The following is a 13,057-nucleotide window of genomic DNA, read 5'->3' as shown; positions in this document are numbered from 1 at the left end:
ATATGAAAACGATAGTGTGGACGGAGATCATTTTCATTGCGGATTTGCGTTTTTACATTTACCCGGGATAGTGTGGATGGGGCCTGAATTTCCATTTGCTTGGTTGAAAAGGCTGTGGAACATCTGCCGAATACTACAGAAAATGCCAACCTTTCATCGGATTGCTCCGGACTTGCCATTTCTGCTGCTTCATCGAATCTGTTTGGTGTGTGCGTTTGCCTGTGTGTGTGGCGCGCGTGTCCTGGCTTGTGTGTAAAAACACTGGCTCAAATTGGCTACCATGAATCATTACTCTGCCTTAGCCAATCATAATCACTTATCTCGTTGTTAACCCACCCAGTCTCCTCACTAGCAGTTTCTGTTTGGAGCCAGGGGTTCGTTCGGATTACGCAGTTTATTCAATCAATTCATAGTAACGCATTGCATTTTTCGTACAGTAACAGTAACGGCGTTGTAACGACGGAATTAGTAATTAGTTAGATTACCCCGTTACTGAAGAAATAACGGCGTTACCTAACGCCGTTCTTTTAAACTGCGTTATTACCAACACTGGCCATCATACATGTTATTTGTGGTTCTTGCCACCTCTTAGATGCCATAGTTCAAGTACTAGGCTGAGGCTACCTTCCACCACGTCTCCCCAACGTGACGTAATCGCCGAATGGCGTTAGAAAATACCTGTTACTGCCAAAAACGAGAAAAACTGGACTTTAACACTATTTTGGAGACATTTTATGAATGATATACATATTTTGAGTGCTTTATGTACCCATTAATCAAAACTTCCGGTTAACCTGCAGGTAGGCCTTTAAGAGCCAGGTCATATCTTCTCATCCATCAATAACAATTGTGCAACAATATTTGCAGGAAATTGTGATAGCGCAAATGAACAAAAGTCTCACCCAGGATCTCTTTAGGGGAGGCAGCTTCCCTCAGGTAAGCATGGCGTCCCCAGCCCATCTGGTTCTGCGCAGACACCTTAAAGTCATACTCCAGCTTCTCGTCCAGCTGTCCGATGGTGAACTCTGTGAGGACCAGTGGGCCGTGGGTGTCGATCCTCTTCCAGCCCACAGAGGGATTCTCTGGGTCGGCATCGGTCTTCAACCTCAGGTCCAGGCTGTAGTTGATGATGGGAGCACCACCATCGTACACAGGTCTGGACCAGCTCAGAGTGATGGAGGTCTTGGTGCTGTCGGCCACCTTCAGGAATGCAGGGGGGCCCGGGGGCTCTGTGTACAGATAATATAATAGATTATCATTATTCATAATACATTTGTCAAGATAATAAATGCAATATACAGGTAATAACTTATCGATGTTTTTCTCATTGAATACCCACCGATTGGATCTTTGGCAGCCACGGGTCTGCAGGGCTTGCTGGGCTCTCCCAGGCCCACCTCGTTCTCAGCCCTGACCCTGAACTGATACTCATGGTTGGGGATGAGGTTGGTCACCTTCATGCGTCTCTCTGTGATTGTACTCTTGGTGCAGGGAACCCAGCGCACAGCTCTCTTCTCCTTCCTCTCCAGGATGTAGCCGGTGATCGACTTTCCTCCATCGTTCTCTGGGGGAGCCCAGACAACAGTCATCTCCTCTTTGCCAACCTTGAAGAGAAGCACACAGCTGTCAGTCCCACTATTTATGAGTAGCATTATGGTATCATTGATGAAAACTGGAAAGTGTTTTACTTTTGCAGTGTTAAACAAAAATGTTTTGTGAGTTCCCTTCGGCATCCCTACCCTGTAAAGACTCTACAACAGGGATGAGTTATCTTACCTTTGAGACCTCAGGGGCCTCGGGAGGTCCAGGTTTGTTGAACTGGGTCTTGACCGTGACAGGCTTGCTCTCTATGGCTGGTCCTGTACCCATCTTGTTCTCAGCTCTCACTCTGAAGATGTACTCATTGCCCTCCACCAGGCGGGTAACGTTGCAGTAAGGAGTTACCACAGAGGCAGAGTATGTAGACCAGACCATTCTTCTGGTCTCACACTTCTCCAGAATGAAGCTGTCCACCTCACATCCACCGTCGTCCTCAGGATTGTCCCAGATCACCCTGCACTTGTCAGCTCCAATCCCAGTAACCCTGAGGTTCCTTACAGGCCCGGGGATGTCCAACACGTTGATGTTAGCATATGCTGTGAAGGTGCCAGCTGAGTTGGTGGCACTGACCACATACTTGCCGGTGTCTGTACGTTTCGACTTTGTCAAGAGGAACTTGGAGTAGTCGGCACCTGTCTCGTAGCTCATTCTGGGGTTGTCTCCTGTTGCTTTGTCCTTGACCCACTTGACCTCTGGTTGGGGCTTTCCTCTCAGGCCAGCCTCCATCCTGACAGACTCTCCAGCCTTCACAGTCACTGATCCTACCTGCTTCAGGTCGATCACTGGCTTCTGGATCTCTTCCCTCACCAATATATCACAGAGCTTCACCCAGTCACTCTCTCCACCCTCATTGACTGTCTGCACCCTAAATAAAAAAAGAATCAATCAGACACGTTATAAAATCATAAACATAAATAAGACATTAGATTAGGCTAAACCTGTATATAGTTAAAACAGCCACAGTACCAATGTCGCAACTGACCTGAATGTATAGATCTGGTTCTCAGTGCACTTGTCGGCCATGAGGAATGTGTTGTTGAGAGGGCCAGCGTTGAGTTCCTCCCACTCCTCGCCATCCTTTACCTTATACTCCAGGTTGTAGGAGATGCTGTGGCTGCCGCCATCATAATCAGGCTTCCTCCATCTGAGGTACACGTGGTTTTTGCCGATATCAGTGGCCCTGAAATTCTCAGGCTCTCCAGGTTTCTCAATGGGGTCGATGGCCAGCAGGGGTGTCTTGGTCTCAACAGTTGGCCCCGGGCCCATCTTGTTCTCAGCACAGACACGAAATAGGTATTCATGCCCTTCCATAAGCTTGGCCTTGATCATGCGGTTGGTGCAGGTAGATGAGATCATAGACCACATGCTGACGCTAGGCTCACGGCACTCCACAATGTAGTTGGTGATTTCAGAGCCACCGTTGTCTATTGGAGCTTCCCAGTTAATCATACAGGAGCCCTTGGTGGCATATGTGAGGTGGAGGTTCTGACAGTGGAGAGGTCGGTCCAGGACGTTGACTGTGATGATGCAGGAGGCCTCACCACCCTCGTTGGATGCCTTTAAGATGAATTGGCCATGGTCGGCTCTGGTGGCCTCCTTGATTTTCATGTGGACCACTGGGAGGTTCTGGGTGATGGTGATACGTTTGGTATTTTCCAAAACAGTCTCTCCCTTGGACCACAGGATCTCAGGGTCTGGACGAGCCTTGATGTACCCTGTGATGTTGATGTTGTGTCCAGCGCGCACAGTGAGATGCTCACGGCAGGAAGCCTCAATCTCTATTTCAGGAGGAATGAGGATGTCCTGAGCAATGGTGGACTCTGCGATCTCCCGGGATTCTCCATCTCCAATCATATTGGAAGCAAAGACTCTGAACCTATATTCTTGCCCTTCCTCCAGGGCCTTGACTCTGTAGGCACACTGTTTGATGAAGTCATCCAGGTTAACCTTCTTCCACTCCTCACTATCAGCCTTCTTCATCTCCACTGTGTAGCCCAGGATGGGGCTACCTCCATCTTTGTTAGGTTTTGACCACACCAGGTCAGCTGTCGATTTGCTGTAGTCCTTGACCTTGGGGTTGATAGGGTGGCTTGGCACAGTGATGGGCCTGCAAGGCTTGCAGGGGTCCGAGATGGGAGAGGGACCACTGTATCCAGCAATATTTTCAGCAAAAACTCTGAACTCATAGTTGTTGCCCTCAAACAGGCCCAGAACTCTGTACCTGAGGTCCTTGCAGGGCGTCTTGTTCACACGGATCCACTTGCCTCCGATGTGTCGGCGTTCAATTAGGTAGCCAGTGATCTGGCTGCCACCATCAGCCAAAGGCATGGTCCAGCCAACCGTGACTGCGTCCTCTGCGATGTCTGACGTATGTGGTTTACCAGGGTGGCTTGGGGCCTCAAATGAGTGCTGGGCGACGGTGGGCATGCTCTCCAGCGCAGCACCAATACCCATTTTATTCTCAGCACGGATTCGGACCACATACTCCACTCCCTTCTGCAGACGGGAGATCTTGAGTATGTTGGCGGTGCTACCAGAGCTTACTCCTCCCCAGGACTCCTTGTTGGATTCTCTCTTCTCAACGATGTAATTGATAACTGGGCTACCTCCATCATCTTTTGGAGGACGCCATTCGATCTCCATGGAGTCTGGTGTCACCTCCAGGATATTCAGCGGTCCAATGGGAGCAGCGGGAACATCCAGAACGGTCACACTGAGCCCCACGGTTTTGCTTCCGGCTGGGTTGGACACCGTCAGCAGATAGCTCCCAGTGTGATTTCTGGTACAGTCGTTGATGCTGAGCACAGTAGAGAAGTTGTCAGTGTCTATCTTTACATTCCCCTCGGTGGTGATCTCCTCTCCCTCGATGCACCACTTAGCAGTGGGAACTGGGATTCCTCTCATGATGGCTGGAAGCCTGATGGTGGTGCCAGCCTTGACCGTGATGCCCTCTATCAGCTTAACGTCCACTTCAACGATGGGAGCCACTGGACAAACGAAGACACAAAGAAGGCTTTTTAACTACACTGAAGTTCTATAAATGAAAAGAAGGTGAATACATCTGTGTTGGCATAATTACAAAGAAAATAAAGTTAGGGTTCTTGATGTCTCACCCAGTTTCTCCTGGCATAGGACAGGAAGGGTGGTGTCGGGTCTGCTGAGGCCAATGGCGTTCTCAGCTCTCACGCGGAAACGATACGTCTTTCCCTCCTCCAGGCCAGTCACATGACTTTCAGGGATACTGACTGTCTTCCACTCATCCCATTCCCTCTCTCCCTCCTCCTGGTACTCAACCAAGAAGCCAGTGATGTTACTTCCTCCATTGCGGTCGGGCCAGTTCCAGATCAGCCATACCTCAGTCTTGTCAGCATCAACGTGATGCAGGTCCTTAGGTGGGCCAGGTGGGACTGAGGGGCCAAAGAAAATATTACATCAGACCAACGATCTGTCTAGGTATCCTATCCATGTATACATATGGATCACCAGTGTGCAGTTAGTACTCACACAGGGGGTTCATGGCCTTGATGGACCTTGGTGTCTCCACATATTCACTCCTGCCATACTGGTTCTCAGCAGCCACGCGGAACAGGTAGGATGTTCCTTCCATCAGGTGTTTGGCCGTAATGCTGCGCTTCTTAGAAGAGGAGCAGACGGGCACCCACTGGGCCGAGGCTGCATCCTTCTTTTCCACCACAAAGTTAGTGATGCGGGCACCGCCATTGTCCTCTGGGTCTTTCCAGGACAGGTAGGCGGAGTCATTCCTCACATCGGTCACACGCAGGTGTTGAATGGGACCGGGCTTATCTGGGAAAGAAAGGCAGCATGTTAGAACATGGCAGCCAAGCGTAGGCATTCAAATCCCCAGTTGTAGAGCAAGGCATTAACACTGCAATTGGAAGGGCTTTCCATTCCCACTAGAGTCACCCATGCTTACAATATATTATTAGACATTTAGGATAGATGCCTGCACAACATGGCACTATCTATTTTTTTATTGCTATAATGTGGAGATTTTATATATTTAGTTGTGCTGTCAAGCGATAAAAATATTTAATCGCGATTAATCGCATTAATGTCATAGTTAACTCGCGATTGATCGCAAATCTTTTTTCTATGCTAAATATCCCTTGATTTCTTTGTCCCATTAATTGTTCTCATTTTAATGCTCTTATTAACATGGAGAAGTGCATCGGCTTGCCTTGTGCAAATGTTTTCTTATTGATAACCACATTGGCATATACTGATCAAAACAGGACGATACAAAAAAAAGCCTATAGTGCAATCAAACGATGAACATACAAACATACTTGCTTGAACATAGCAGTCAGGCTACTGCTTCTTTGTTTTGAGCCAAAGAAAAAAATATATATATATATATATATAATGATAATAAATTGTGTTAATCGAGCGTTAAAAAAATTAACGCAGTCAAAATTGGTTTGCGTTAACGCCGTTAATAACGCGTTTAACTGACAGCCCTAATATTTAGCAAGGCATAATGCACTTTTACATGTTTTACTTAATCTTTGCACTTATTCCAATCGCCAAATGCGTTTAACATGATGTCCTATTTAACTAGCTAAAGTGAAACATGTAATCTGGGGGGTCTCTTACTCAGGACCAAGACAGTGCAGGTCACGGTCTTGGATCCAGCCGGGTTCTCCACAGTCAGGGTGTAATCTCCACAGTCGTCACGGTTACAGAACCTCATCTCCAGCTTGGTCGCACTCTGGTTGACCTCGATGTCAGCTCTGGTGGGCACCTCGGCCTCATTCTTCTTCCAGATGACACTAGGGAAGGGTTTACCAGTGATCTCAGCCATCAGGACGATGTGAGTTCCAGCCATGGCCTTCACCTCACGCGTCATCGCTGCATCCAGGATCAGCTCTGGGGGCTCTGTAACCACAAGGGGTCAGAAGAGATGAAACACACAAACAAAGCTAGTGTTCATCTTCAAAACTATGATTAAAAAAATGAGCTATCAGAACATCACCAATAGGAGGTGACTCACCGAATCTGTCCTGAGCTCGGACGGGCTCCTTCACATTAGCAGCCTCAGATTCTCCAGCAGCATTGACGGCAATGACACGGAAGCGGTACAGACCCCCGTCCTCCAGGTTGATCACCTTGAACTTGGTGTCCTGGCAGGAGTCTGGTGTCTGGTTCACCTGAAGATAACCAGTAGAGATTTAGAGATCTCTCAATGATCACTCACAGTCTTGAGGAGAGAATGATCACATTGGTTTAATTGATTAAATCTTTGAGTGTCAATCACAGATCCAACCTTGAGCCACTCCTCGTCCCCGGCCTTCTGGAACTCCACCAGGTATCCCAGGATCTTGCCCCTGCCGGTGTCCTTTGGAGGCTGCCAGGACAGGGACACAGACTCCTTGGTCCAGTCTAAGGCCTCTGGGTTCACGGGAGGACTAGGACGAACTGGAATAGACAAGACCTCGTTATTACCCACATTTCTACCTATCCAAATATCACTAGCTGTAGAGGTATATCTATGTTTATAGGTTCTGTGTATGCAAATAATAGCCTGGGGCAGGTCTAGCTACCCATGAGGTCTTAAGCAAACACTGGTTTGGTGTATACTTACAGTATATTATAGTATATGCACATGTAGTGATAGTACATTGTATGTAGGTACAGCGTGTATATCTATAGTTTTAATGGTCCACCTACCAATGGGGTCTTTAGCAAACACTGGTTTGGTGGCGGGGCTGGGGTCTCCCACTCCCACAACGTTCTCGGCACTGACTCTGAACTCGTACTCGCAGCCCTGCAGCAGATCTGGGACCCAGTACTCAACCCTGGCATGGATCTTCTCCTTGTTACAGCGGATCCATCTGACAGGAACAGCATCACCATGGTTACCATCATCATAATCTCCCTGGTTACCATCATCATCATCATCACCACCACCACCACCACCATGGTTATAACCGTCACATGGATACATCATAACCATGGTTGCAAATCCACCATCATCACCCCTGTTGCCAACACAGCATCATCATCATCCCCACGGCAACCATCACGTCATCATGATCCCCGTGGTTACAATCATCTCCATCCTCACCCTTTAGCCATGGTCTCCTTCCTCTCCACGTTGTACCCAGTGATGGGTTTCCCTCCGTCAGCAGGAGGCTCCCAGCTGATGAGGGCGGTGTTGTGGTACACCTCCTTTACCACAGGCTGCTTGGGGGCATCTGGGACCTCTGGGATAAAGTAGCACAGGAGTAAGAACCTACATAGGCTGCTGACACTGTCCTAACACACTGTTCAAACGGGGGCATCTTCAAACCAGTCCAAAGTGAATGAGACATATAGAAGAGGACGAGGCCCACTGGTGGATGAAAGAGGAGGGCTGTTTTCAGGGGGTGTATATTTGTCAAATTAAATTGCGTGGCATCCCCATGGCAGTATCTTGTGAGAAAAGGGTTTCCATAGTCGGCACTAGGCTTGGCCCACGATAAAGGCTGCTTACAACTTTAATTGGGTGTTAAGCAACGAAGTTGCGAGACAACCTATTGTTTTTGTATGAATTTTTGTAAGGATTGTTATTGGGTGTCAGCAACTATGTTGCGAGACAACCTATTGTTTATGTATGAATTCCTATTATTATTATCCTTCAGTGGGAGTCAATGGCAGCCCATAGAACCTCTTCGTGAAAAGTTGTGAAATTTGGCACACTGGTTCAAGACCGCCCCATTAGCCCATCAAGCCAATTTCAGGTTGCTAACCCAACAGCTCTAGCGCCACCAACAGGTCAAAGCTGGACATGCATTCATGTTCATAACTTTCGACCCATTCGTCCAATATTCACAAACAAGGTATCATTGGATTCCTTGGTCCTAACGCAGCCTATGACGTCATTTTGCGCCTGAATGAATTTGGTGACCTTTTGACCTCTAGGGGGCGCTGTTATTAATGTCGATGTGTTTTGACTCCTCTCTCTTCACATGAGTATATTTCATACAAATCTTCAATGTCTGGTGATACTATCAGACCTCCCCGTATAGCTAGTAAATGATATCTCATGGAAACATCCGTGACAACCAATCAAATTCGACCGCGAAGCCGCTTAACTGGAAATACGCCAATATCTCAGCAGCCCTTTGACATATCATAAACATACTTGGTACCTAGACCCATGACCTCATTGCGGGGACACTCAATGAATTTGGTGATCAAAAACAAAGACGGGAACAAAGACGGGTTTTAAGTACATTTGACATTCAACCCATTGTTCCAATATTCACAAACCAGGTATCTTTGGATTCCTTGAACCAAGCCGAACTCAACGCACCCTATGACGTCATTTTGCGCCATGATGGATTTTCCGCCATCTTGGTTTATGTCCAAAACCTTCAAAATGCTACTCCTATCACATATTTTGTCCAATCATCTCGATTTTTGGCAAACATGATCTTCAGGCCATGCTTGATATAAAAAAATGAAATATCGTTCAAATTCATAACCGTTTGGCCGCTACAGCCAATCAAATTTGGCAGCAAAGCCACCAAACAGGAAGTAAGCCTATTTCTCAGCAGCGCTTTGACATTTCATAACCAAACTTGGTAGATAGACCCATGACATTGTCATGGGGACACTCAATGAATTTGGTTACCTTACCTTTGACCTCTAGGGGGCGCTGTTTTTAATGTTTATGTGTTTTTTCTCCTTTCTCTTCACATGAGTATATTTCTAACAAATTTCCAATGTATGGTGATGCTATCAGACCTCTCCGTATAGCTAGTAATGATTTAGCACGGACATATCCGCGACAGCCAAAACAGCTTTTTCTAGTTCTAAACCGTTTGGCTGTGACAGCCAATCAAACTTGACATTAAAGCCGCAATACAGCAAGTAAGACTGTTCTCAGCATCTATTTAACATATCATAGCCAAACTTGGTACATAGACTCAGAAACTTGCCCTATATGATCTTCAGACCAAGCTGAACAAATGTGATAGAAACAGCATTTTCTAATTCAAAACCGTTTGGCCGTGACAGCCAATCAAACTTGACGGCAAAGCCGCCAAACAGGGAGTAAGCCTGTTCTCAGCAACTCTTTAACATATCTTAGCCAAACTTGCTAGATTATGTCCAATCATCATGAAACTTGCCATATTTGATCTTCAGACCAAGCTGTCAAGTTTGTTCTCAAGCCTGTTCTCAGCAACTCTTTAACATATCATAGCCAAACTTGCTACATAGACTCATGACATCATTCTGGGGACAGCCAAACAATTTGGTGACCTTTGACCTCAGGGGGACGTCAAACAACAATGACTTTATTTATCATTCCGCCCACTTACAATATAAACTGCAATTCTAACTGCATTAGATGCTTCATAAACCACCTCAAGAACTGATGCTTTTTAACATTGAGTCGCTGTTAGGGATATTGTCCCTATGTATTTATGTCCTTCCGGCAGAATTAGTTTACCGATTACCGAGACGTTCCTCATGCGCCCCTACCACTAGGTAGGGTCATTTTTCCATTTTGTCTACATTTACACGTACTCGCATAATGCTGTACTTCATCCCACCTGCCGTCATTATTACAGATTACCGAGACGGTCATAATGTAGCCACCTAGCCGATACAGTCATCATGTAGCCGCCTAGCCGATTACGTCTGCTTATGCGCATAATTCTGTAGTTCATTCCACCAGCTGTCGTTATTACCGATTACCGAGACAGTCGTCATGTAGCCACCTAGCCGATTACGTCCGTCTGGCAGATTTAGCTTATCGAGTCCCATTATGCTTGACACCCATATTGCTGCATGCAGCTATATTTGTTATTATTATTCAAACGATGATAATTATTATGATCATTAAAGAGGAGGAATGGCTTACTGAAGACATCTTTAGCCTTGGTCTCTGTAGACAGTAGAGGTTCGCTGATGCCGTAGATGTTTTGAGCCATGATCCTGACAATGTAGTCTCTGCCCTCGATCAGCTTTGGAACCTGATGTCAGAAAACATTTGCATAGTTACATTAGCATAGCTATTTTAGTATTGCTACATTATTATAGCTACATTGGTATAGCTATTAGCATAGCTTCTAGCTGTAAGACATAATTATATCAACATTAGCATATGTCCTGGCTTTCATAATACATTATTATAGCCGTATTGGCATAGCTCCTAGATGTCCAAATACAAAATTACAGCTGCATTAGCAAAGCTCCTTAATGTGGCCTTCATTATACATTATTATAACTGCATTAGCTCCTGGATGTCATCATCATTATACATTATTATAGCTGCATTAACTCCTGGATGGCATCATCATTATATTTTATCATAACTGCATTAGCTCCTAGATTACATCATCAATATACATTATTATAGCTTCCTTAGCTCTTGGATGTCTATACATTTGTACGCATGATCCGATGATGACCCCCTATATTCTACCAGCATGGGAACCTGAGCGACCCTGCAGACACTGTTAGCAGGTTAGTCTTGGTTTGACTGGAGCATCAAGCGGAGCTGACCTTGCAGCTGGTCCGGGTGCAGGAGGCGGTGACGGGCATCCACAGCTCTCTGTTGGTGTCTCTTTTCTCCACGATGTAGTTAGAGATGGCACAGCCACCGTCGTCCAGAGGAGGGCTCCAGGAGATCACCATGTAGTTCCTGTAGACCTGGTCGAATACTACAGGACCCTCTGGAGGCTGTGGTCGGTCTGGAAAAGAAAAGATCACCTTAGAAACACTAACCACACCCTGTCTAAAGGCTCTAGTCAACCAGCCAAGAACCAGCAGCGACTCAAAGGAGATTGAACTGGGGTCTGGTGGGTGACTATTGTGAAGCCGATTACAGAACTAACCAACCAGGGAGACTAAGGATATGCAGAGTACTGAACTAACCAACCAGGGAGACTAAGGCTAGGCAGACTACAGAACTAACCAACCAGGGAGACTAAGGCTATGCAGACCTCGGAACTAACCAACCAGGGAGACTAAGGCTAGGCAGACTACAGAACTAACCAACCAGGGAGACTACTGCTAGGCAGACTACAAAACTATACAACCAGGGAGACTAATGTGAGGCAGACTACAGAACTAACCAACCAGGGAGATTAATGCGAGGCAGACTGCAGCAGTACTCACCGACCACGGTTATGGAGCACAGTCCCTTGCGTGTTCCCACTGCATTCTCCAGAGTGACCGTGTAGCAGCCACTGTGCTCCCTCTTGGCCTTGGAGATGGTGAGGTTGAGGTGTCTGCTAGTGCTGTGGGAGCTGATCTCCTCATCCGCCTTCAGCTCCTCGTCGTTCTTGCTCCAGGTGATGGTGGGCGCTGGCTTGCCACTGTAGCGACCCTGCAGGTTGCACATGTCTCCTACCTTCACCATCATCTTGTCTCTGAAGTCCAGGTCCAGGGCAGGAGGTTCTGAGAAACAGAGAAGAGAAACGGTCAGGGCCCTTCATAACAGCAGACGTCACTGACTAGATCTATTCTACAAGCAGAGGGCCCTGTCCACAGTTCATAGTCACACGCTAGATACAGTGTGCAACCGAGATCGACGATGCAGTGCAGTGCTCACCAAGCTCCTCCTTGACCTGGATGGGTTTGGTGCAGAAGGAGGCTTTGCCCTTGCCGACCTGGTTGACGGCAGAAACTCTGAACTCGTAGCTGGAACCCTCCTTCAGGCCAGCATGGGTAAACTTCTTGTCCATCAGCTTCTCTTCTCCACCGATAGGCGTGAAGTTGTCTTTTCCGATCAGACGAGACTCCAAGATATACTGGGTGATCTCAGCACCACCATCGTACTTGGGTGGTCTCCAGGAAACAGAAATGGATTCCTTGGTGATGGCGGTGACTTCCAGCTCTTCTGGACGCTCAGGAACAGCTGTCAGACAGAAACCCTTAGAAGCAGTACCAACACTACATTCGACAACTCTGGCGTCCATGAATATTAGTACAAACTGGTTCTTTACATTATCACAGGATCTAATGCAATGTCACAATTAAAAACGACATTCTTTATAAGGTACTGTATACGATACATCCAACATCCACACATCCACATGTTCCTTACAGATGGGGTCCTTGATGAGAACCATCTTGTCGGTCTCGATGAAGGGTCCCATGCCAATGATGTTCTCTGCTGCGATCCTGAAGAAGTATCCCTTCCCGTCAATGAGAACCTGGACAACCGCGTTGTTCCTGGTCACCGTGTAGGACACCGAGGTCCAGCCCATGCGATCAGACTCTCTCTTCTCTATGATATAGTTAGTGATGGCCGAGCCACCGTTGTCCTCAGGAGAAGACCACGTCAGTTTACACGAGTCGTTGGTCAGATTCTCTCCAGTGAAGGGAAGACCCACTGGGCCAGGCACATCTAGACACAAAGACCAACAACAGTTACCATCACATCAACAGGTTCGCCCTATTTCTAGAAGATGTTGAGGGATTCTGTGAATAATCTGACTAG

At 47.0% G+C, this 13,057-nt stretch overlaps 1 protein-coding gene across 1 annotated transcript in view; it reads right to left on the bottom strand.

Moving 5' to 3' along the window:
* The window catches only part of LOC130405687 (titin-like), a 172,367-nt gene that overhangs the window by 19,046 nt on the left and 140,264 nt on the right, over nt 1–13,057 (bottom strand). The window contains exons 178-193 of the mRNA XM_056610858.1: nt 12,662–12,964; nt 12,167–12,472; nt 11,731–12,012; nt 11,116–11,303; nt 10,472–10,583; nt 7,685–7,823; nt 7,288–7,451; nt 6,884–7,035; nt 6,611–6,767; nt 6,214–6,495; nt 5,104–5,403; nt 4,713–5,006; nt 2,582–4,586; nt 1,777–2,464; nt 1,340–1,604; nt 903–1,229 (exon numbers count right to left, since the gene is read on the bottom strand). Of these exons, the coding sequence (XP_056466833.1) occupies nt 903–1,229; nt 1,340–1,604; nt 1,777–2,464; nt 2,582–4,586; nt 4,713–5,006; nt 5,104–5,403; nt 6,214–6,495; nt 6,611–6,767; nt 6,884–7,035; nt 7,288–7,451; nt 7,685–7,823; nt 10,472–10,583; nt 11,116–11,303; nt 11,731–12,012; nt 12,167–12,472; nt 12,662–12,964 (5,964 nt within the window). The remainder of the gene's footprint in view (nt 1–902; nt 1,230–1,339; nt 1,605–1,776; nt 2,465–2,581; nt 4,587–4,712; nt 5,007–5,103; nt 5,404–6,213; nt 6,496–6,610; nt 6,768–6,883; nt 7,036–7,287; nt 7,452–7,684; nt 7,824–10,471; nt 10,584–11,115; nt 11,304–11,730; nt 12,013–12,166; nt 12,473–12,661; nt 12,965–13,057) is intronic.

This window comes from Gadus chalcogrammus, chromosome 16, assembly GCF_026213295.1.
Source record: "Gadus chalcogrammus isolate NIFS_2021 chromosome 16, NIFS_Gcha_1.0, whole genome shotgun sequence".
NCBI classification, from domain to species: Eukaryota; Metazoa; Chordata; class Actinopteri; order Gadiformes; family Gadidae; genus Gadus; species Gadus chalcogrammus.
This window is presented reverse-complemented; position numbering and strand designations above follow the sequence as displayed.